General features: G+C 28.8%; 1 protein-coding gene across 1 annotated transcript in view; it reads left to right on the plus strand.

Annotated features, from left to right (window-relative positions):
* IntS8 (integrator complex subunit 8) overlaps positions 1-27,452 on the plus strand; it is an 82,116-nt gene that overhangs the window by 25,791 nt on the left and 28,873 nt on the right. The window contains exons 5-9 of the mRNA XM_075374983.1: positions 4,923-5,213; positions 11,415-11,657; positions 16,402-16,651; positions 18,216-18,349; positions 26,557-26,667. Coding sequence (XP_075231098.1) covers positions 4,923-5,213; positions 11,415-11,657; positions 16,402-16,651; positions 18,216-18,349; positions 26,557-26,667 — 1,029 coding nt within the window. The remainder of the gene's footprint in view (positions 1-4,922; positions 5,214-11,414; positions 11,658-16,401; positions 16,652-18,215; positions 18,350-26,556; positions 26,668-27,452) is intronic.

Consider the following 27,452-nt stretch of genomic DNA (forward strand, 5'->3'; position numbering starts at 1 on the left):
TAATCCTAATTTTATGCAGAAGCCTTAATACCTAACAGTTTTATAGATTTATACAAAAAGGTCTAACAGCCCTTTTTGATAGAAATGTTGATTGCTGAATTCATTAGGGTCTTTTCAAAAAGAATAAGGATATTGGACATATATTAGGATATTGGACATTGTAATAGTTCCAGTTGGTTAACAGCAGTATATTTGATTTCTTTGTCATTAAGTAATGATGTTTACAAAAATAAATAACAGTTTTGAAGTTTAATCTGTGATTCAATCACTCAACAGTAAAGGTATGCTATTCATCATTAATAATGTGAAGTTATCCATAGCAATGAGGTAAAAAATAGATAAGGCAAGGGTAAGGGTGTTGTGAGTTCAAGGAAGGCTATATAATTTGATTGAAGAAAAAAGTGTTATGCTTAATTTTCAGACTTAAACCATTATTGAGAAAGATTATGCAAAATTTTAGAAAATCATTACAATATGATTTATTATACTATGGGATTTCTTTACATTGCACAGAGTGCAATGTGCATAGTTAAAAAAAAAAAAGGCAAAACATCAATGCAGTGGTGCACTAGTACTTATATAGTGCCTAAGAATTTCCAGCTTTACCAAAGGTAATCAGATTCAACGAAACTTAATCAAAGAAGATGTACCAGTATGTAGCAGAAACAAAATAGTATCTTCGTGGTGGATTTTATTTAAAAAGCCAGGAACTGTAATCACAGCAGAGCTTTTCTGTTAAAAAGTTTTAAAACTGAGATTTTTCCTTCAAAACGGCATATATAAAAACTATACTTGTTCCTAAAACAAAATATTTGGTTACCCATGGATTAAATCATTTCCATTTTAATATTAAATGCTGTCTGTAGAATATTCAACTAGTGTCTTGGTATGGGTTAGATGTAGAAGGAAATGAAAGACTTACTTATACGTAATCAGAAAGTAGTATCAATTTATTTAAAAGGATTCAACCTTCCATTTTAAATTAATAATATTTTGTTTAGTTAGTTTTGCCAAAGTTGGATTTTTATTTTTTAAATTTGTGTATGTTGTTTATTAAAGTTGAATTTTTTTTAAAGATTTTGTTGTCTATTAACAGTTAGCAATCAGAGGTACTCAAATTCATTATTTTATGACACATTGTGAACCAGATCTAAATTATAGCAAAAGTTGTTGCTTATGTTGAAAGCTATATGTTTTTATTTTAGATATCCTAATGACTAGTTCTGTTTTACTTATATTTGGAATTTGGTTTCGGTATGTTAACTATTATATAATAATAATATTTATAACACCAGATACAGTAAAAACACTTACTTATTTGTCTGAAGTCCTTTCAGAACATCAGCTTCATCAGCAGACATACTTTATAAAATGCACATAATTAAAATTTGAAAATTAAAAATATTACTTCTAGAATTACATAATCAAAAAAATAAAAATATTAAAAATGTCAGTACGAGTATGCTGTTTTCATATTCAAAACATCGATATCCACCATGGTATGAGGTACAGATTCTGTATACATAAAGCTGTAAGGGAATTCTTTAGCTCATATTACATGAACTCCTTTACTTAAAATATTAAATAGAATTATATAAATTCAACAGGAGTAAAATGGATTGTGCAGAGTCAAGTCAGTAAGTTGATTCAGGATACTTAGTATAACAAGACGTGTAAAAGTAGCTGAAAGTGTTGAATAACTTTACAAAAGTTCAGAAGATTAAATCCTGAAGAAAGTAAACTAAATTTTTGTAATTTGTAAAAATGTATAAAGCTAGTATTAGGAAAGCTTAAGGTAAGATTCATTGTGGTAGGTGAAGCTTGCCACATTGAAGCTAATTGAGGCAATAAAAACTGATGATATTGAGCAGGAGTTTAGCTCTGAAAGGTATTAGTAAAATATATTAGCTGTAGTGTAAAAATGTTCATGTTTACAGATAATTGATGACCCAAAGAAGTTATGAATAAGTAAATTATTAATGTTTAATAATTGTTCCAGAGAAGCAAATCTCAACAGATAAGATTGCCAGTTGATATTAAAAAAAGATGACCAGTAATGTTGCAAGTTCATTAAAAATCTGATTTTTTTATGAAAACTAGGTCTAAATAGCAAAAATTAATTTTTTTTTGCCAAGATATTTTTTGAAATTATGTCCAGCAGGATCCTTCTTAGATGAACAGTGGACAGGGGTTGTATGTCCAGTTAATATAAAAAAAATCATTAATAGTCCAGCAAACTGGAGCTGTATCTGTTAGTTACTCTAAATGAACTTTACATATGTATTTTAATGAATTGTATAATTACAGTGTGTGAATCATATTCTAAATTAATCATTTTTCAGGGTTCTCAAAAAATTTTAGTGCAATGGATGATATTTTTTTTAATGCTCTTTGATGCTTTGTAGAAAAAGGTATGATATTCATTGATACAGAGAGGCTTTTTTGCTATTTATAGGAAGAATTTGTGGTACATAGATAAATGAATACCTGTAACTTTAGTTACTCAAATTAAAATCACATGAAAATATCAATTTCTTTGGTATTATTTTATTTAAAAGATTATATATAGTCAGCTTGGAAAAATTTTTAATACAAGAGTGAATAAGGGCATTAACCTGTTGTAGATTAATTCATAACTCTTACAGCATATTGTATAGTGTATTATAGTAGCATCGTATGGTGTAGTAGTAGGATTCCTATCACCATCTGGAAGTTTTAGCTTTGAATCTCAATCAGGTTTAGCAATTCTCACATAACTCAAAATTCATCTTTCATAAAAATGTCTGTAAGTTTACAATAGCATTACTAAATGAAAATAAATATTATGATATACAGAAGGATAGTAAAGAGGAGAAAAAATATTTGATGTGGTTAGAGGAAGAAAAAAGATTGATGATGATTTTCATAGGACACTTTAATGATCTCAATTTAATAGAACAGTAAAAGATTTAAACAAGAAAAAAAATCAGGAATTGATGTTACACCTTTTGAATGTATCAGATCTGAACAACTTTTACATATTAGTATGCAAAATGTATGATGCTGGAGAAATACCCTCGGGTTTTACAAGAAAATGTTAACTGTTACTACATTCGTTTTCAGTATAACATTGAATACATCAATATTCTCTAGATAGTTTACAAGCAAGTAGAAAATTTGGTGGAAGATGTAATAGATAAATAGTTACAGAAAGAGCATGGATATTTCAGAAAGGATGAGAGGGAGGACATCTAATTCTCAGACTAATTTTAAAAGGCAACCGTAAAAAGAATAATGCCAGATATATGCTATAGGCTTAATTAAATGATTAAAGGGACCTGAGAACCCAATTCTTTCCACGCTAATATAAAAAATATTTTCTAAGCTCTGATAAATATAGACTTATACATTTTTCTATTTCTTTATATGTCTATTATCTTACTTTTCATGATTAATTTTTATCTTCTCATGTGAATGTAATATAAGTTATGCAAGCAACCAAAAATTAATGTGTGAGAGTTTCTCAAAACAGAGGATCCATTCTGCAGGTCCCTGAGTTCTGAAAAGTGGTTTAATAAAGATGTGTGTCTGTGCACATAGATAAAAACTGAACAGTTTGACCAATTTTGAAGTAATTTTGTGGGTGTTTGCTGTATGATATATTTTGTAATATTTCCAGCCATTTTTTTTATTTATTTATGGTTTTTTTTGTTTTTATTTTAAATATTTAGTAGTTTTCTCTCAAACTCCTCCAAAAGTAGGAAAATCCAGCTTTCTCAAAAACTACTTGTTTGTCATAAAATTGAAAAAAAATACAGTTCATGCTTGCATTTATTAGTAGTTTTATGTTATTTGTATGAATTTATGAATAAAGATTACTTTTGAATTTCATTAAATTATTGAATTTATTCCTAATGCTGAACAAATTATTATTGCTTTTATTACAAATTGATTAAGCTGTTTTTTTTTCTTTTTAATTTTTGGTCACTTGAGATCACAAATCTTGATGAGGCACCAAGATAAAAATAATATAAAATAATATTTTATTGTAATTAACAAATAACACTAATTGTTTAGTAACTGTTCCAAGAAAATACGAATAATCAGAATTACAAGGGCTATTCAATTATTATATAAATAAAAACCTAAGGAGGCAAAATAGCTGGTAAAAGAGTACCATTAATTATGATTTTCTAAAAAAGTGTAAAATAATACTTTCAGAACAGTAAGTTGGTAACCCTGTGATGACATTTGATCAGATGTTGAGGAAAATTGTTTTGTTTATATTATCAAAATTACAATGACGAGTTCTCTTTAAGTTTGTGAATTAGTTGAACAGCATGCAGTGATCCAGTTTTTGCTTTTCAAAGGTGAAAAATGAGGTAACATTTACTCTCTTATTACCAGGCAATATAAAGTTGTACAAACTACAAAAACTTTTACAAATGAATAGAAAAATTTTAAGACTCAGACTTCAGTGAGTTGACAAACATTGCTTTGGACATCCAATTGAAGTTTCAACTCCAGCTTGAAACTTGCATTTACTGTTGTAGTAAAATCACAGCTCAAATCAGTTTGGTTTCATGCATGTCTTATACCTACAGTATGGTAAAAATAGTTCTAAAGCAAATGGTACATTTCTATGTGATGAACATCATTTTATTCTAATAATTAAAAAAGTTTCTTATAAATTATCTTTTATTTTATACATACTTTTTATCTGTTTTGTCAATAAGATAAAATTTATTGACAAGCTGATTATAATGGTGGTACTGATATCATGCTAAAAAACAAATATTTTCAAGCTGCTGGTAATTAATTGGTTAGCCAATTTGTATCATCAAAGTAATATTTTTTATACTACACTAATAAAGATTTTTTTTTTTAATTGGGAAATATTCTTTTAAGAATTAAGATTAAAAAATGTTCATTTCTTTTTTTAGTTGCTGTTTGATGTATCAGTATATCAGTTCTTTCGTGAATCATACCAAGCAGCTAGTCAAAATTTTATTATGTGTCATAGCCGTTATCAAGATTGGAAAACAGAAGAGTCTATTAAACATTCACAGCAAAGTGACTCAGTTTCTGATAAAACAAAAGCAAAATCTTTTTTCTGCCATGTCAAAGAAGATATACTAAATGGATACATAGCTGCTAGCAAATCTCTTACACTGGAAACACCTGGATTGACACTTACTCAACGCTTTCTTGTTTCCTGTAGAGACAGTTATTCTGTAAGTGATTAAATGCAGATAATTGATGTTTATAATCTTATTCTCTCTGGCAAGTCATTTTATAGTCATAAAATGATTGTTTCATAATGGAAAATGAATTGTCTATGATGTGAACATGAAATACTCAACAATTTTTCTGTAGATTTAATGTCTGTAATTTTTATGAAAATAAACAACAAAGTTGGGGAATTGTACTTCCTATTCTCATTTCTATTTTAATATATAGTTTATATGCCTAATGATGTGATGTTTCCAGTTATGATTGTTGTAGGTCCTGTATAGTGGTATTCTTTTTGTATATGAAAAATATAGTTCTTTTTTCCAAAAAAAGAATAAAAAATATGTTAAAAAAACACTAGTAAGTGTTTTTGTTTTAGGCAAGACCAGTAGAAAGTGTAAATTTAGTGTAAAAACATCCAAACTATTTAAATCTCAATTTAGACTGACTCAATTTAGGCAACTACTTATTGCAGGCCTCTTTTTGGGTTGAGAACTTATCTCAAGAAACTTATCTCAAGATTGATAGTATGAACCTTAAACCACTCAAAGAGATATCCCTACGCATGAACAAAATTTTAAGGGAGTTAAAATGTTTAATACTCTTATGATTCAAAACTTTGCAAAAGTTTTTTAACAAATTTAAAACTCAAACAGACTATTTTATATTGTTCTCTACTGTGGTTCAACAATGAAGTTTCTGCTTCACTGTCGATAAAATAAGCTTCCCAACTACTCAGTTTCTGTTTATACATTTTTAAGTTCATTTTTTTTAATAGGCCAGCCAATGTCAGACTGCAACCAGTTTTTCTGGTTCACTATATTTATAATAAGCCAAATGCTTCTTTACCCTGTTTCAAGCCTTTCTCTTAATTTACTCTGTATATCATAAATTAGTTAGTTATTGACTTTACAAATCAGTTTATAAAATCCTGGACTTACAGTAGGTTTAGTTTATCTTTAGCATTTCTGAGGACAGAGACCAATTTCCTAGACATAACCACATCATTATTAAATAATTTTATGTAGTTATGTAGAGCAAAATTATTTTACATATTTTCTCCAATCCTTCTCAATTGTTCTGAATTAAGGTTATTTTACTGTATTTGTAAAATGTTTATTTTTATCAGTTCTTTTCTATATGCTACAGAAAGTCTTGGCAAAATCCTGTTTTCTTTGTCGCCTTCTTTACTTTTGTTATTAGATTTATCTGTTATTTGAAGTATTATATTCAGATATTTTTTTGTTATAAGTAAAACAAATTTATCATTTTAAAATGTAAAGTAAACTTAACAAAAATGTCGGTTCTGTGTGAAAAATAAATTACAAAGATTTCTTTTGGATGACATGACTAGGTTTAGCAAGCAGGTAGGTTAGGGAATTTAGTGGAGTTTGGTTCATAACGATGGCATTTTTCAAGTTATATGAATCATTGTTGTAGAATGCTCAATATCTTACTATTGAATGCAAATAAATGTGTTATGTATGCCCATCATGATCTGAAAAATAAATTGGTTTACTTTACTTAAAGAAAAATTATTGTTCTTTGTTATTTATATCATTTATTTGTTGGATTTTAACTTTATTTATTCTTGTGTAAATGATATTTTCTTTTATTGTTTAATGCTTTAAGTGATTTAATTTTGTTAGTCTGATTTGATATGTTAAGATTTATCAGTATGTTTACCCATGTAAATTAATTTTTTTTATTAAATTTATTTCAGTCTTAACTAAAATTTATTATTTTAAACTTTCTAAATACAAGGATGAATCAAATAAAAATGATAATTTTTTAAATAAATTTATTGATTAATAATATACACAATTCATACCTTATTCATTTCTCTATGTAGTCCCCTACATGATCTATACACTTTTGCCAACGATTTGGAAGCTTGAGTATTCCTTGTTCATAAAAGGGTTGAAGAAGAGTCGTTAACCAACAACATCCATGCACGTCAACGCATGCACTCCTCAACATCTTCATTGTTTTTGAATTGTTCCCCTCCAAGCAATTCTTCCAAGGGTGCAAACAAAGAATAGTCACAGCGGGACAAATGTGGACAGTAGTGAGGGTGGTTGAGGGTTTCTCAGTGCATCTTTTTCAATTTATCCCTTGTCAAAATCACGTTGTGTGGCCTGTTGTTTTCATGGCGAAGAATGATATCTCTAATGGGAATACCCGTTGTTTGGTATGATAGGCAGCTTTTGTTGACTATAGTAGCTGGCAATAGTAAGCAGCATTCAATGTTTATTAATTGTGGAGAAAATCAATGAGTAAAATTTCCCTTGAGTCAAAAAAAATCACTGCAAGAACTTTTCCAGCTGACAGACGGGTTTGGCCTTCATTGGGAAGCCCTCATCCTTCCTTCATCACTTCTTACTCGCCATTTTTGACTACGGAGTATAATGATGGTCACATATCTCATCACATGTGACAATGCACCTCAAAAAATCGTCCCCTTCGTGTCAAAATCATTTCAGAAGTCCCTCACAGATCTTCAACCTGACCTGTTCTTTATTTTTGGTCAACAACCTCAGAACCCATTGAGCACTAATTTTTCTAAAGCCAAGATGATTGAGCACTTCCATAGCTGATACCCACTTTTGACACGATTTCTTGAGTAGTGAACCTGTAATCAGCATTGATAAGCTCTCAAACAGCACGGATGTTGTCAGCTGCAAAACTTGACCTTAGGCATTGATCATGATTTTCATTTTCTACACTTTCTCTCGCACACCCTTAAATTGTCTGGCCCACATATACACTTGGTTCTGAGGCAATGTAGCATCCCCAAACTGTACCTTTAAACGAGTTAAAGTTTCTGTAGGTTTAACGCCTTCATTAGTTAAAATCTTTATGATTATACATTGTGCAACATACAACGGAACCTCTTGCTCACTCATGGCTGTACTGATGACAGAACAGAGCAGAGGAGCTAACGAAGCTGGTTTCCCCTCTCTAAACATTAACCTCCACTCCGCCATGCAGCTCGGAACTGCTTGCTGCATAGAATAGCAAAATTATCATTTAAATTTGATTCACCCTTATATTAAAACAGTGAAAACTTAAGGTACTCCATTTGTAAATAAATATTAAAATAAATTAATTGAGAGTATTCTTAGTTTAATGCTATATTCTCATTTTATATTGAAGAATGTATTTTCAGATTACCTCTCAACAGTTCCTCTGTCATTTTTGTTTTAAAAAAATACTTCTTTTAATTTCTTGACTCATGTAATTTTGTAGATCTGATATCTTTTATAAAAGATGGAGGTAATTCCAAAAATGCTTCCTTCAATGTAAAACAAGATTGTATTTTTGTACACCCTTAAATTTTTACTGCTTAAGTGAATTCATTAATTTGGATTATATTTTTTCAGGTTATTATTTTATTATTATTGATGCTTAGAATTAGATTATTCTAAATGAATTATGTATAACATGATGTCTGATGTTCAAATTATTTTCAAACAAACATTCAAAAATTTTTTGGAAAATATAATGTAAAAAAATAAAAAAATGAATCCTAACATTCATAAGCTCATGCTCATAACCTTCACTTTAATTCACTTCTCTACATTCCTTTCTTATTTTTAAATAAGACATAAGCTTCTCGCCTTTTTGTTTCTTAATGACTAGTTTTCATTTGCTCAGTGCTTTTGTTGATCTATACACATTTTCAATAAAAAAACATACAACCTTTTTTAAAAACTGTCCTAAACTTTTACATAAAAACAACTAAAGGGGAAAAAAAGTTTTTCAATTCTTCTTTAAATCTTGACTTTTGAAGTCAGTATGAAGATCTAAGTCTGAAATTTAAATAAATTTTGAAAACTTTTATTTTTTAGTAGCATCTTTTTTAAATTTTATTTTTTTATATCTAGTTTGATGTTTTATTTTTTATTTATTTTTTTTTAATGTTGCTTGAAAGATTTTTATACTTTGATACAATTTTAGTATATATACTTGTTATATATAAAGATGTAATGTCTCCGTAAGTCTTAATTTTAGTATTTTCTATTATTCTTGTATTTATGTATTTTCCCTATCACATTCACAGTTTTAAATTTTAGATCAAGATACATTTTTACTTTTTGACATTCAATTAAGAAAACAAATTTAAAGAAACTTATTGTTGGTGAAACATGATTTTAATCAGAACACGTAAGAGTTTGCAAACAAGGAAAGAATATAAATGCCTTTGATTTTTTGGTAGGTAACAGCTAGTTATCTTTATTTTAGTATTTTTTCTTCTATCGTAAGTTATTGTAAGATAAGGGTGTACTCATTTTCATGTAGTAAATGTTAGCAGTAGCTTAATATCTTAGTATGAAATTGTAAAAATGGCAAAGTTCTTCACTTATTTCTTTTATTTGAAGGTAGCTTAATACTTCAGAAAATATACATAATGTTTCTAAATTTAGACCTAATCATGTTTCTCTCTTATCTAATAGAAGTGGGAGAAACTGAATGAATAGAACTGCCAATTAAAAAATTTATTGAGATATTTTTATTAAACCCAACTCTGGTATAACTGCTACTGAGTTTTGAAAAATTTTATTTTTATTATAGCTTTATTAAAAATGACAGCCTTTATAATAAATATGATATGGGGAAAAATCTGGAAATTGTAAGTAAGACTTATAGTTATGAAAGAGTAAATGAAATATTTTTATAATATGAAAGAATAGAAAAAAGAAGGAAACATATCAGTTCCAATAATGAGATTCTTCCTGGTAATGTTCTAGGGATTCCGGGATGTTAAATAGGATTAAAAGACTTTTTTAAATACTAAAATATTGGACTAATTCATATATAAAAATTCAAAACAGAAAACATTGAATGTAATGAAAAATATTCAAAATTTATAATTGGCAAACAATTCTAAATTCAACTGTAATAGCCTTAATTTGACTACATTAACTTACAGTACTAATGAAAAATATTAAATAAGTAAAATAAGGATTTAGTTGTAAATAATGACAGCCAATTTTAAAAATATTAAGTAAAATAAATTTTTGAATGACAGTGTATGCACATTGGGAAAATGATTGCATTCTAAAGGGCACATTAAACTAAAGGGAATAATTATAGCTATGCAAAAATATTTTTATTTATTGTGGATGCAGCCTGTTTATTATTTATTTACTAATTTTATTAAGTAAAGTTGTAATAATTTTTTTATGATTTATAAATAAATTAATTAAAACATCCTGCTGTATTTGTTTAGAATAAGTAATGAAAAAACTGAGCTGTACAAATATACACTAACAGAAATTATTATAAGCTTCCATAAATGTAGGAGTTCTTATTTTAATAGAGGTTATTGTAATAGAAGTTTTAATAGAACTTAGTTTAATAGGGTTCTTAATTTTTAATGAGGGTTACTGTCAATATGTGTGTCAAATGTAATGTGAAAGACCTGCCTATCAGATATTTTCCTTCTCCAGTGTTCTCTCTATTTAGTTTACGAACACATTATAAGAACACAGTATTATTATAAACATTACACTCCTTCTGCCAGGTAAAAAGTTGTCACTGGTTTATATATTTTTTATTTATTTTGATAGCAATAAGTTTATGTTTAGGTTCTCAGCACACAATAAATACATTTACTTTAGGGAAGAAATAAACTATGTTTTTATTATGTATTTTGTATAAATTTTCTATGCTCCCTCCATGCATGGAATTGGAATTATTTTTTGTTTTTTTCTGAAAGCAGTAAATAAATTATTTCTCACAGTTACCAGTTCTTAGCCTTTACTATCTCAGTCTTCTTACGTAACACTTTTTGCCTGCAATATAGATGTTATTTTTAGCTAGTTTTCTTTGATGATTATTTGTTTGGTATTACTTTCTTCATTCTAATATCCTTATTTTTAGTTTGTTAATTAGACTTACAATATTAATATTGTAATTAATGATGAGATTATTACATTTGTTAAAAATATTGAGATAATTATTGAGATTTTGATAAATAATCTTTGTAATGTGTATTGTTTTGATCAATGTAAAGAATTGTTTATTGATATCGTATTGAATGTTAACTTACATTTATTTTTGTTGTAATGATAACCTTATTTATGTACTAGAATTTTGTTGAATTACTTATTGTATTTAATTTTTTTTAGATTGTTAGTATTAAGATTTTCTTTTATTACTTATAATTTATGACTTTAAAAACATGTATATTTTTTCAGAAACTATTAGAGATCTTACAGGAAGACAACATACATAGAGAAATACCTCAGGCATATAGAGACTGTTTAGAGTTAGAGATTGCTGCTGGTTTATCTAGTGGTACTTTAACCACTACTAGAGATCTTCTTCTACAGATACAGACTCTTAATATTATACGAAGAGTCTTGGATTCAAATACTACAAATTACAACTATACTGCAAAATTAAGCCAAGGAAGAAAAGCTGTTGAAATATTAACTTGGGTAATTTGATATCTCTGTTTAGTTAATTTACTTTCTCTCTTAGTACGCTTATATTTCCCTCTTATGTAAATGAAGAACACAGAGGTCTGATACTCAGATAATAGTTTTCTATTTTTTCTAAATTTGACTTGCCCATTAACTTTCTATCCATACAATTATTGCTAGTTTAGTATTTGTCCCATTTTGTAGGACAAATTATATCAATAAAAAAGATGACCATTTTAATATTATGAAAAAAGTCTTGTTTTCATGTGCAAAAAATACCAGGTGTATTAATATGAAACCGGAATTTCCCCATAGGTGGCCTCATTGTAGTTACCATCAAACCGCATCATTGGCGCCATTTTCTTTCTTTGACAGCTGACAAAGATTTTTAACTCACAATACAAGTTTCATACAACAGCATAGTTTTAGTTAGCATTGAACATGTTGAGTTTTGTACCTACAAACTATGATTTGCAGACAGCATTGATTTTCTGTTACCATTTAAAGAAAACTACTGCAGAATTGTATCGATGCTTGTCGAAGCTTATGGTGAGCATGCTCTTTGTAAATTACAGTGCTTTTAGTTGTTTAAAAAATTCAAAAGTGGTAATTTTGACATGAGAAACGAAGAATGTGGAAGACCACCGAAAAAGTTTGAAGACAGAGAATTGCAAGCATTGTTGGATGAGGATGATGCTCAAACGCAAGACGTCATCTCCATACGTTTGAAAGCCATGGGAAAGATCCAGACGATGGGAAAATGAGTTCCACAAGAGTTGAATGAAAGACAGCAAGAAAACCGAAAAACCATTTGTGAAATGCTGTTCGCCAGGTACAAAAGAAAGTCATTTCTCCATCAAATTGTGATAGGTGATGAAAAGTGGATATATTTTGAGAATCCTAAGCGTAAAAGATCTTGGGTAACTTCAGGTGAACTATCGACATCGATTTCAAGGCCAAATTGCTATGGAAAGAAGACAATGCTCTGTGTTTGGTGGGGTCAGAAGGGTGTGATCTATTATGAGCTGCTAAAACCTGATGAAATTGTTAATACTGAATGCTACTGACAACAGATGATCAATTTGAATCAAGCATTGCGTTAAAAATGACCAGAATATCAAAAAAGGCAACACAAAGTGATTTTGCTTCATGATAATGCACCATCAGTCACAGCAAAACCACTCAAGGAAACAATAGGCTGATTGGGAAAGTATTTCCCAATCAGTTGGGAAATACTTTCGCATGCGGCTTACTCACCAGACTTGGCTCCATCCGACTACTATTTATGTCTATCGATGTGACACACACTTGCTGAGGAGTGCTTCACTTCTTATGAAAATGTACGAAAATGGCTCAATGACTGGTTTGCTTCAAAAGAGCAACAGTTTTTTTTTGGCGTGGCATTCATAAATTGTCAGAGAGATGGGAAAAATGTATAGCTAGCGATGGACAATATTTCTAATAAAATCTTTTTATAATTTTCATAGTAATTTAGATATAGTAATTCTAGCCAAGAGTAAAAAGGATTTAGAAGAAACAATGAATGGCATAGATGAAGTCCTACGCAAGAACTATCGCATGAAAATAAACAAGAACAAAAGAAAAGTAATGAAATGTAGTAGAAATAACAAAGATGGACCACTGAATGTGAAAATAGGAGGAGAAAAGATTATGGAGGTAGAAGAATTTTGTTATTTGGGAAGTAGAATTACTAAAGATAGACGAAGCAGGAGCGATATAAAATGCCGAATAGCACAAGCGAAACGAGCCTTCAGTCAGAAATATAATTTGTTAACATCAAAAATTAATTTAAATTTCAGGAAAAAATTTTTGAAAGTATAAGTTTGGAGTGTCGCTTTATATGGAAGTGAAGCTTGGACAATCGAGTATCTTAGAAGAAAAGATTAGAAGCTTATAGGGATGTAGGGTATACTGAAATGAAACGACTAGCACTAGATAGGGAATCTTGGAGAGCTGCATCAAACCAGTCAAATGACTGAAGGCAAAAAAAAAATAATAATAATTTTCATACAATAAACATGTTGTATTTTCTATACAAAAATTCCCGTTTCATATTTAAACACCTGGTAGTTTTTGAAATGTGTGAATTTAGTTTTTGAAGTGTTAGTTATTTTATAAGTATATCAGGTGTGTGTCTGCTTTATTTAAAACTGTAGGCTTCTACCCACTCTAACAGAATGTTAGAAAAGTTTTACCCAGAAATAAAAGCTGGATTAGTTTCAGCAGTGTTTAATGAGTTTCTTTTGCTTACTTTTATAATTCTGCTTTTGTCTTTTTCAGCAATCTGGGAAAAATTTCAGCAGTCCTCTTCATTAGCTCTTTCAAGGAAATGAAACTTTGCCAACTCTTGCATTGAGATTAAATCATGTGACAGATTAACATAACTATAACTGCAATTTAAGGTTTTCTCTTATTCAGATTATGCTACTACAATTCAATTAAGAAACATATCACTTGTTAAAAGCATAGTAAAAGTATATACAAAATATTTGTCTTTACATCACCTATTGTGTTGTAACATATCTTGTAGACTAAATACATGACATCTAGCTTATCTCTAATATTTCTTTACAAATTTTGCAAAAATTGTTGAGAAGAACTATGTATTCTGTGAGAAATATGTTTGGAATAAAAATTATAGAACACTTGTGGATAAATTATAGAGTGTTTCTTATAGATTAAATTATTTTTTTAAATAAAAGTGGAAAATAAAAATTAACCAATTTTCAATTAAGAGTCTAGTAAGATTTTCCCGAAAAAACATTCTTCTTCTTATTATTATTATTACTACTACTACTACTGGCATTATTACTGTTTTCTCAATTATTAATTCATTTCCAACAAAGTTATTATCTCTAAATTCTACTTATGTTACATACACTAAATTAATATAATTTATTCATCTTGTGTTTTGGCGATTTTATGGCACTTTTTTTAAATTATTTAAAAGTTTGTTTTTCATTTTGTTCATTTTGGGGTTTTATAATTTACTCTTTTATAAAATAGTACAATATTGATATATTCTTTGTATGTAAAATTTAAGAATATTATGCATACAGTTTAACTATGTAAAGCATACACACTAATTTTTATGTACTTTTTTATAGTCACAAATTAATTATGTACTTTTCTTTATCATTAAAATATGTGTCTAAATACACTTGTGAGGTGGTAAAATAAAACTAAATTTCTGGAAACATGACCAGTGGAAACACTACCTGAAATATTCTAATTAGTTTCTCTTAACAAAACATATTTCCATTAATTTATATTAATGAATAGTTTGTAGTAAGAAATATTTATTATTACTAAGAAAAGACAAACTCACTAAATTGTATTATAATTTAAATTTTAAACTATTTATTGCAATATTAGTAAAAAATTTTATAAAAAATAAAATTATCAGCAGCATCTTTTTTTTTGTTATGAACTTTTTGCGTAAAATTAAGAAATAATTGTGTAGAATTTCCAAGAGGAAATTAACATTATTACACGGACAACTGTTATGTTTATACAAACAGCTTCTTGAGAATGATGGAAAGTAGTAGGTATTGCTGTTATCTACAAATTAAATCTTCTTGGGACCTTTAATTTTATATTAGCTAGCTGATATTATTATCATTGACCATCCTCGACAGCGATCAACTTGTAAATGGTGATCTTTGCAATGTCTAATTAAACATGAATTTAAATGATTAAAACACTAAAACAACACAATTTTGAACCATATTAATTAATTATTAGAAGAATATTTGTCTGAACAATCTGGAAATAATTGTATTGATTTTAAATTTTGCTTGCACAGTAACTAAAAAGTCTATCTAAGAAGTAACAGGTTCTTTAGGTATTCGTCCTAACTCCTTTCTGTGTACTAGTACTAAAAAAATAAGTGACTTGTTACTCGTAAATCATGATTTTCATAAAGTTCTCAAAAAGGAACGGTGTCCATACTTGTTCAATATATTTACTCTTCTTGAGTAATAATTTTATTATATAAGATGTCATAAAAAAAATTGTTCCCTGTAAAAGTGACCTTATACTCCAGTTGTTAATAAGAGGCCATGCTGTATTAAGTTAGAACTGGTGGTACATTACAAATGCAAAAAGGTTTGCAACAGACTTTTAAGGAGGTGACTTATTGCACAATGAAAAATATACAATTATAAATTCTCCGTAATAAGAAAATGTCAAGATTATACAATATTTAAAAACACATTACAAAAAAAATGTAAAGATATAATTATAAAACTTTTCGCAAAAATGAATGTAACTATCACAATGAGCTTTAGGAGAATTATCATACCAAATCAATTATTTTGGCAGAAACACAAAATCAGATCAATACAGTTATCTTCATGAAATCTAAACAAATTAACCTATGACATCTGTTTAATTACTACCAATTGTAATAATTTAATTGCTCTTAAACTCTAATCAGCATTTAGTGATTACATTAGATTTCTTTATTTTATTTATTTAATCTGATAATATTGTGAATCAAATGTATCGCAATGTGAAATAAATCATACTGATAAATGTTATTTTATTAATAATCAATAAATTATTTTGTGAAATAATCATTAATGATCATAATCATTACTGATTAATTACCACTAATACTCATTTATGTTTTCACAATAAAATAATCGGTGGTTGCAGTTTCTGAAGGCTGAAATTTCAAGTAGGCTTTGCCAATAATTTCTACCTAAGGTTTAGTTATAATGTTTTATTTTTTCAGGCATTACAGAAGACGTCAAGAGCACCTCAAGATGTAGTTAGGTTGCAGTCTTTCATGTGTGACTTGGTGCTTAGTTGTCCTAGTAGTTTGGCGGCAGAAATATGCTCAGTTCAAAAACTGAACCATCTTATTCCTCAGGAACTGAAAGATGAAGTTTTTAATAAACAAAAAGCTGAAGAACAACAAAAATCTTCATTTCCTGATGAATACCTGGAAACTACTTATCAGTCTAGCATTATAGAAGAAATCAGTAAGTTACACTTGTCTTGCTATGCTTCTATAAATGCTTTCAGTTTTAAATAAATTAAATAGGTAAATGGTGTCATTAATATGTTTATTTTGAGCATTTCAAATTTAGTTTACTTTTTCTAATAGCTGAACAATCTGTCTCAAATTTTCATTAATAGATTGGGATGTGAGTACAAACACAGTAAAAACTGTATTGAATGTGTACTGTATGCAATTCAAATTTAAGACTTACTGCTTTAGGCAAGATTACAAGATGGGTTCCAACATTTGTATTATACTCACATAACATTGTGTATTAGGGCTCGTGAGATTGGTTAATATAGGAGGATTGGTCCAAAAAAAGTTGAGAATGAATTTATCACTCACCATATACATTAGGCAGAGTCTAAGGTTATATGATTTTTTTAAGTAGTCCTCATAGAGCTGTATGCACTTGGCCCAACATTTCTGCCAGTCCTGGAAAGGTGTGAGGGGGACCATTTTTGACATTGTCTTTGAAACCACTTCCACCTTGTTCAGAGTGGCTGCTGAGAAGTCTAAATGCTGATCCCACAGCTCCAATTTCTAACAAGAAAAGAGATAAAAGTTACATGGAGTAAGGTCCACACTATATGCAAAGTAAAGCATACGTTCTATGTTTTGTCATACATTAACATCATGAGAGTATGATTTTATTGTGGCGTTGTCACTAATGAGATGGAAGCATCTCAGAGTATTGAATATATTTGGTAAGGGTGTTAAAACTGTTGTATATTATGTGTTAATAATTTTTTTATATGGGGTAGCACCTCATGTAAGCCATTCCATGATAGTTGAAGAAGGAAATCAAAATTACCTGTCTTGCTGATCCAAAAGCTTGGGCTTTCTTTGAATTGGAGGTAAGGTTGATTTCCAGATTGTGCTTACTTTTTTAGCTTTTGGGGTAAAGTTAACTCCCATCATCATTAATGATGAAATGCACTTAGGCCTCATCCACACATTCAAGCACCTGATATGCCTCTAATTGCACCAGCTGTTCAGGTGTAGTCTTGTACACCATCTTGCACAGATGTGTCTCATGAACTAAATGATTATGCAGAATTGTGTACACCGCTACCATGGGATATGTGTAATATGGTCCACTAATCCATCCACTTTTGGAAATCTTCCCAAACAATGGCAGCAACTGTATTAATCATGATTTCGTTACCTCATTCACTTCAGTGGATTGTTGGCACATTACTGACTAGACATTTGCACATCCCTTGGGAGTCGATCTCTTCCTTACAATTTCTTTTATCACTTTTAGTGTTGACTGCATGCTATAAAGTAAATTCATTCTCATTCTGTTTTGTCCAACCCTCACAGTAATCAAGAGTATTTGTACTTCTGCATGGTCATCTATGTCAAAAATGTTGTCATCTATGGTCAGAGATTGTTTTGACCTAGTTGAACTATTAGTATAAAAATAAATGTTAGAGTACGTCAAAAGTTATGTACTAGTAATCAGTTTCTCTTTCTTTCTTAAAAGCATTCATTAAAGTTTAGTGATAATTATAATTATTCTTACATTGTTTGTTCTGCAGAAAATCCTCAGCTGGAAAATTACGCTACAGAGAGAGCACTTTTGTCAACTTATAATCCAGTTAAGATAAGAGAATTAATCTGTAGGACAGCAACTACTAGCTCTATGAGAAATATATCCAGACTAAATCTTAAGGTAATTCTAAATGCCTATGTTTGTCTTATTAATTAACAATATAATTTGCTCATTGCAGACAGTACCCAAATTTTCTAGAAAAAAATCTGGGTGGAAGTGTGAAAAATGAATTTGTAATGACATTCTACATCCTAAACATTTATATTTTTCTGATAAGTCTATTTGCCAATAATACATAGCATTCATATTTCCTGTTGCCTAATAATCATCAAAAATATCTATCTCTGAACATCCTGAAGCAATTTTTTGATTTATGATCCAGTAAAAAATACTCTCTTTAAACTTAGAATCATTCAATATAGGAAAAGTTATTTGATAAAATCCTGATCAGAGTTAGTCATAATCTTGAGTTTTACATAAAGCAGTGGAAGTATTACTTTACCAGGTTCAAATAATTAAAAATGTTTTAATGTTATTTCTTTCTGCCACAATGGCCATTATTTCTTATTTCACAACTGTTCCTCAGACAAAGAAAACATCAATATTTTTCTAAATTTTGCCTTGTAATGCAAGAACTTTCACATCAGTACAAACTTGCTGCATGTAACTTTTTAGTTTATTGCATCTAGGATTAAAGTCATACTTTAGTTTTTCTCTCAGCTTGACTTAATTGATGGCTGTTTATTACAATTATGCAACAAAACTACTTTCAAGCTACGTTTTGAATAGTAAAAAAGATGCCATTCTTGAGGAATAAGCTAAACTGTAGATTAAAATTTTTTATACTTTTTTAGCTCTGTCTGATTATATAGTTGTAAAGATGCAGATTACTTCTCACCATGTGGCACCAGCTTTAGAACTGCCCCAAACTATTTTACATACCTGTCTTTGAAATTTAATAATAATTTTTATATTCAACAGAAAGTCTTTAGTATTGAAGAGACTTTAAAAAAGGATCATACTTGTGTTGTTTAGTTCCTTGACTTTAAATAACATCCTATTGATTTCACTGTTTTTATAATAGGAAAAAATGGAAAGAAGGGGAACTGTTGAAGTGTTTGTTTATTAATCAGTTTAAATCATATTTAATGATTTTGATCCCAAGTTGATTTTAAATTTAAGTGAGACATCATGACTTAATTGAGAAAAAGTATTCTTAGCCAAATACTTAAATCCATAGAAAAATCTGCTGTTGGATTTAAACTAGTACTTAGTATTTTTTAGTCTTGCATACAGCTGGCAATTTTAATGTGAGACCATTCAGAGAATCTAAGGGCTTTTAAGAACTGTCATAAAACAGATATGCCTGCTCATTGGCAATTGAATAAAAAAGAAATTGGTAGTAGGTGTTTAGTTTTCAAAGCGTGATTTTCAAATTCATTTATGCTTGAAAAATGTGTTCTAAGGAAAATATACCATTTAAAATAAAATGTTAGTTTAATTAGACAATAAACCAGGGCACACTGTTAGAGAAGTAAAACTGAATAAAAATGTAGTTATATCATTGTTACCTAATAAATACTAATTCAGATATTAGACCAAGTTGTTATTATAATGTTTTAAAATCATTATCTCTGGAGAACATTCAAATTTTTGTTGATGGAATTAGACAAAATTCTGGGAATGTTAGAAAAATTTCATAATGCGTTGTCATGGTGTGCTCCAAGAATCTTGAAAATATTGTTATTAACTCTGTTATTGTTACCATTAAGCAAGTTCCAAGATTTAAATAGCTTAGCAATATATCACAGAAAAGGCCTCAGGCAAAGAAGACAGTACAAAGAATTGTAGAAGCCATAATCATGTTGGTCAAGGTGGTCTGTTTCAAGATGTACCATGAATATCAAAATCACAAATAGTGCAAATCCTGTGTGATTTTTTTTTAAATTAAAGGCTCACTTTTTAAGTAAGCTTTGTTTGGAATTTTCAGCCTATATATGCAATATAAACAGATGGTGCTTGCATAGCTCAATTACTTCAATCAATAGTCAGCTGTTAGCAACTATAATTTAATCAGTTTATATTCATTAATTTATAATAAGTGTTACAATTTGTGATCCAGCAAGTATGAAATGTGAGGAGTAATTCAATTTTTGATACCAAAAACAATTCTGTGGCTGAAATTCACAGGTAAATTTGTGACATTTATGGGCAAATATTATGAGTGACAATAAAGAAAGACAGTGGTGCTGTTCATTTCGAGAAGGGCAAATGAACATTCATGATGAAGAATGTAGCAGCTGGTTGTCAATGATAATGGATGATTTTATTGAAAAAGTTGATGAAAATATTTGAGAAAATTGGCACTTCAGCATGTCACAATTGCCTTTGATCTTTCTTGATGTTTCATAATCTTTGATTTATGAAGTTTTGATTGAAAAATTGGGATGTAAAAAATTTGTGCCAGATGGTGCCAAAGATGTTAACCGACACAAACACAAAGAAAAACCTTGCTGTAGGGCATGAATTTTTATGGTGTTAACGAGAATGAAGATGTTATGAATTTTTCTATAATTGTTACCAGAGATACACTTGAATCTTTTATTCAAACTTCAAGACAAAGCAGCAGTCAATATGATGGTGGCATTCTTCATCTCCTTGTTCAAAGAAGTTCAGACAAGAAAGTTCAATAAAGAAGCTTATGGTGACTGTTTTTTGGGACAAAAGGGTGTCTTACCTGTCAGATTTAGTGATTATGGAACTACTATGAATGCCGATACATATTGCAAAACATTATAAAATCTTAGAAGAGCTATAAAAAGTAATGATTTAGAATGCTATCCCATGAGATTTTGTTTTTGCATAACAATTCCCAGCCACACATGGCAAATTAGACTGTGAGACAATTGGAAAATCTTCAATTATCCATTCTATAGCTCAGACTTAGCTCCCAGCAATTATTTTCTTTTTCTTCACCTAAACCTATTTTCTTTTTCTTCACCTAAACCTTACACAAAGTGTAAACCTTGTGTGCAGTGGCTTACATCACAAAGTTTAACATTGATGACAAATTGAAAAATGACATTACTGCATGGTTTAAATCACTGTTGGCAGAATTTCGTGAAGGGGAAATGAAGATGCTAATGAAACACTATGAAAAATGAGCTGAAGTTTAAGACAGATATTTAGAAATATAGTAAATAAATATGGTTTTTATGTATGAGTAATAAAGTTTGTTTATATTTTTCATTTTTGTTTTTATTTCAAAACAGAACGTAGTTTAAAAAATGCCTCTTATTTATATGGTTGTAAGAAAAATATGATTTTTTAAGTGTATTAAAACCCGATTATAATTAATTTGAAATTATATTTATAAAATTAAAAACAAAAAATTAGAATGCTAAACACTTACTGAAATAAATTCAATAAAAAAAGATTGTTACTTAAAATCTAAAACAAGATGAAACGTTAATTTATATTACCTTCCTTAACCCTTTTTTTTTACCCCTACTCCCCTGGACAAAACATACAGTTAAGTAAAACTTGGCCCAGGGAAGTGTCCTTAAACTCTAAGGAGGCCTCCCCACCCACCAGAAGTTTGCCCCCCCCCCTCCGGATCTTTCCTCTCTTTGCCTCCCTCCAATCCCCAGGAGGGGGTAACCGAGCCTGACTATGTCATACCCACTCCCACCCCCAGGGACCAGATCTCGGTCTTAAATCATGCCAGCCTCTAACTGCCAGGGAAGGGAACCAGGCCCAACAATGTCGTTTCCAGAACCCCACCTGGCGGCCAGGTGCCCACCTTAACCTAATGCACACTCTGTATACATGGTTAGAAAAGATTAAATTTATCACAAGAAAACTTTAAACCAATCAAATTCTCCCCATGAATCCCAATCAGTCTCTTCCTAAAAGCAAAATTAACAAAGGGGATAACTTTTTTAAATTTGTATGATAATCTTTCACAAAAAGAACTTAAATAGATTTTAAAAAGTTATTAGATATATTAGTACCTCATCATTATTCAACAATGAAAGTTCCTTATCATTATTGAAAATGTAAGTTTTCTACAACAGAACACAAGTGTGTCTAGTACACTGTGTTGTTCCCTGTAGATTGCAGAGCCTGAACATTTGTTTAGATCTTTCTTATGAAATGGTGGCTACATATTTACCACGATGGGTAACCATTAAATTATTTAATGAATGGAAAATAGGATTTTGTTTCAATCCTTGTAAGTCCAGAATTTATTTCTGAAATCCAGGATGGGTGGTGTTAACAATGGGTGTGTTACTTGTTTGGATCATTTTCTTGATACATTTCTCTTTCAGTTTATTATCTGAAAGCAATTAAGTTTCAACTATAATTCCTGTTTATTATAGAATTTTTTTTAAACTTTCATTTCAGATAAAATAACATTTTATTTTTTATCAATGTACAGTAGTGTGCAAATTAATCCAGACGTAGTTGTTATTTAATAAAAAGTAACTTCATTTTGGAAAAAAATCATTCTTTAAAATTTGTGAATATTTAGTAATTAATATGTCTTTCTTCATTCTTAATCACTTCATTTACACGATTTGGCATTAATTTAGCAGATGTTACACATTTTTTTTTATATTTCTTCATTGTGAGACCATACTGATATTACTCGATATATTCTGATGAGGTCAACTTTTGTGGTAGAATTCATTCTTGAGAGCCGTTTTTGACTGTTGCCCAAATATTGTCAATTGCATTTAAACTGGAAAGTTACTGCCTGGCCATGGGAGAACTGTAATGTTTAGTTCTTGGAAAAAGTTTTCAATTTTTTTGACAGTTTGGCATGATGCCAAATTTTGTTGGAATCTTCTGTTGCCTCGTGGCAATTGATTTTGAAGTTGGGTCACAATTCTTTTTCTCAGAATCTTGATGTATCCATCTTTTTTAAACATACTGTCTACTGGAAGGAAATAACAAGGGTCTTCAAATGTGAAACAACCCCAAAACATTTTTTTTTTTTGGGACTGTTTAACTGATTGTTGGATATGAGCTAGTGAAGTATTTTCATCTGCTGCTTTTCTAATGTATGGAAACCTTTGCCATATTATCCTTATTCCAGTCTTCTTTGGTCCAATTAGCATGCTTTGGCCCACAAGACCCTTTTTTTTTTGCACATTGATGATGTTAAAAGCTGCATTTTAGCTGGCTGACAAGCTTTCCATCCAGCTGCAAGAAGTCGGCATCTAACAGTTGTCACATGTAAATTCACACTGGCTGCTAATTCATGATTTAAGTCCACAGCAGATAATTTTGGATCAAGTTTACTTTTTCTCACTGATAAACAATCATGTGTTGGAGTAGTTTTTTTTTTTACGGCCACCTTTGCGTTTGCCTTTCCTTTAAGGGGAAAAGGAACCAGTTTCTTTAAATTATTTTAAGATGGCATTCATTATTCCTAGTCCAACACCACACCCAGAAGCTATTTGTCATTGTGTCATACTGGTATGCTCAGAAAGAGAAACAATTTCCAAACGCTTTCTTATAGTTATGTCTATTATTATATATTCAAGACACCCATAACAAGAAATATGAGATACGATTTTTTAATAAAAAATTAAATAAACTTTCGTTTTGTTAACTGCAGTAATAAGCCCTCATTGAGAGCTTGTCAACAATATGTCATAAGTAGTAGTTATTTACATTGGTTCCAGAGTTATAGCCAAATAAAATTTTAATTAATTAAATATTTGGATCTTAAAAGGGGAAGACACATCAGTTCAATCAGGCTTCATCTCCTTTTTTTTAACTTTTTTTAAAATTTAAATGTATTGATTTATAAATAATTATTAACCTCAGATTGTATACAAAGTGTTACAATAAATAATAATATTAATAATTCAATAATAACAATAAAAAAAAAATATGAAAAAGTAATTATTAATGAAATAAAATTTTATGTACTTTTCATTTTAAAAAAATGTGTATATGTAATTTAATATGTGTACAAGGAAGTCATGTGGTGCCCACATCAGATATTTTTATAATGATATTTGTATGTTAGCTTTTTGTTTAGTAATATGAAATGTAATTATACTTCTTAAAACACATTCACTTTCTGAATATATAATTTATTTCCAATTTTTTCAGAGCTATATTGTAGATAAAGAAAGTGGATATTTTGAATATGTCTTCTGAAATTATGTTACCTTGCATTTAGAAAATTAATAATTTTTCTTTTAATAGTAATTTTGTGAATTCTAAAGTTTAAATTTCCTTATATATGGTTTTTTATTCGTAAGAGTACATATGAAGAAAAAACAGTGTGCGATATAGTATTAATGTTTATATTTTATCTAAATAAATTTTAATTGTATTGTTTGAATGATTTTACATAAATATCTCATAAAAAGCTTCACAATTTGAAAGAGTTTATAAATTTATAAACAGAAGGCATAGTACAATTTTGAAGTACTTTAATGTAAACAAGATATTCAAGTTTACTGCACTTAATGTTGGTGGGTGCACCACTATAAATGCTCATAAGCAATTGAGATCAAGAGTTTTGCTACCATAAAAGAAAAGTGTGCTTATGTTTATTTCGGATCAAAGAAAAGCCAATTTCTGCACAAGTTCAAAAGGTGTATTTTTCTCACTATTCAAAGGAATCTTCTTGTTGTCTTAAAATTCAGTTAATCTCAAGAGTTTCATTGACTATTAGATAGTCAATGAAATATAACCCTGTTAGAGTGTTACAAAAAGATTCTTTAAATAATTTCATCAGGTAAAAATGTGTAATTGAATAAAAATTATAGAATTCAGATATTTGCTAATTTTTCAACAGATAAAATGATTTAACTAATATTTTTTTTTTAAACACCGTATCAGTAACTGGAATAGTTTTTTAATTGAAAATGGTTGTTTCATTTCACTGATAAGGCCCACACTAGCAACTGTAGGATTTAGAGCATTGAAGATTTTTATGCCTTCATCGTAAATTTTTATAATAATATCACTAAGTGAACATGTTTAAATGTTCTCTTTAACTATTCCCTTCTTTTATTCTCTTCATTCATTAATTATTACAGGGAGTATATTTTTTTTATAAAATCTTTACATGTTATATTTATTATTATTCATATTTCATTATATTATTGGACTGTTTAGGAAATTTTTTCTTCTTATCTAGGTAGTTGGTAATTGATAGCAGTATAAATATATTTAATGTACATTTGTTTTTGATCACTTGTAATAAACAATAATAGTTCTGAATAATTTAAAAGTAGTTCACAGTATGACAGTATCGATTTTTACATTTTGTATTTCAATTATGTTGTTTTTTGATAATAAATCAGTTATTTATATTTATTTTATTTTTTATATATGCTAATACAAAGAAAGAACCATATAAAGTGGTTTTTGAAATAAATTGGAAAACACTCAAAAACTGTTAGTAAATTTTAACAATTTATTTAAAATCCAAAACTAGATGATCATTTCAAATATTAAACAATAATCATCTGCAGATACTGAGGAAATAGTATGTAGAAAAATAACTAAGAATGAAGAAAATAAATAAATTATTTCTGCCAACAAAATTGACAGAAACAATAACTTATGAAAAACTACAGTAAGAGTTTTTTATAGATTATTATACTCATTATACTACTCATATTATACTTATACTTATTATGCTTATAGATTATTCTACTCATTTACTTTTGTAAGTAAAAAGTTACAAATAACTGTTGTCATTTTAGACAATCCTAATCAAAGCTTAAAAACATTTAAACCACTGAAATCTCCAATTCAGATTGTCTGTCATAACTTTGTGTCTGTTCCTTATACAGAGTTTAATAACATAAAAATTTAATACAAGAAAGAATCGTAAAATAATGATTTAAGGATCTGACAGACCAGTCAAATAGATATCACCTTCCATGAACAAAATTTAAGTGAAAGAATTATTTAATGTTCTTATGATAGAAAACATACACAAAACAATTTTTCTTTACATCAAAAATTGTAAAAGATTAGTTTACTTTTTAAATAACATTTCTTGTACTTGGTAGCAGCTATACTGATATTTCATGAAATTTTAATGCTTACCTGTCTCACAGATTGGCTCAAATTTCCTTTTGACATATTCATCAATGTAATTTTCTGTTCTTTTAAAGTAAAGATTTGTTTGTAGAAACAACATTTTTACATTCATTCTTGAAATTTTTGTTAGATTTAGCAAAGTTATGATTCATGATGGAATGGAAGAAAAGCATAATAATAAGGTACTTCCAAATGTTAATTTTTTTATGAGAATGTATTATTCCATTACTTGTTTTCATTTCTAGTGGGAATTGCCAGTTCCAATTCAAAACTTACTGATGAATTTACCTCCTGGATTTTTACAACAATACCTCTATGTTCTATTGGCAAAGGCTAAAGAATTAGAAAGTGATAAGGTAAATCTTACATGATAATTATTTATTTTTCTTTATTTTATATATATATTAGAAAGAGAGGAAAACACAATTTGACTAAATGTTTTAAAGGAAGAGTTTTAAAATAATGTTTTAAAGAAATGTATAAATTAAAGAAGACTCAGAACATAAGAATTGAATCTGATTAAACTGCAAAGATTTAAAACACAATTAAAAGCATAAAATACACAACACAATTTACAACAAAAATATTACAATTACACACTCTGTATGTTTTGTCATAATTCAGCATAAAAAATTTATAGTTAGAACTTAGTTGTTTCAATTGAGGTAAGTTTTAGAAGACTGCAGTAAGAAAATTTATAAAACTGGAAAAGTATGTATTGATTTACATCTTAATTATTGTAACAGATGCAATACTTACAAAGTTAAGAAAAGATAAAAGTGAGAATTACTGTGTTATTTTTTTCTGATGAATTTTACATCCTTAATATCTACAAAATTCTCTTTAGAGTAAATTATTGGCCTAAAGTATGTAATAGTTTTTTTACAAGTTCTAAAAAAGTTTAGTTGCAAAAAAAAGAGCATAGTAAATAAAACGATTCTTTACTTTTAATAACTTATAATAATTAACTTTTAATTAAGAGATTTAATCTAACATTCAGTTAGAACCAGGCTGAAGAAAACAGAGTTTTTATCTACATAGTGAGAGAACCTTAGTTTTTCTTCAGTAGATTTAAAGGAAAAAAAGCAGTTGATAATATAAAGTGTTTATTAAGGAAATTGGTGTGAAATTTTAAGATTAT

This window comes from Lycorma delicatula, chromosome 1 (genome assembly GCF_047948215.1).
Source record: "Lycorma delicatula isolate Av1 chromosome 1, ASM4794821v1, whole genome shotgun sequence".
Taxonomy (NCBI): Eukaryota; Metazoa; Arthropoda; class Insecta; order Hemiptera; family Fulgoridae; genus Lycorma; species Lycorma delicatula.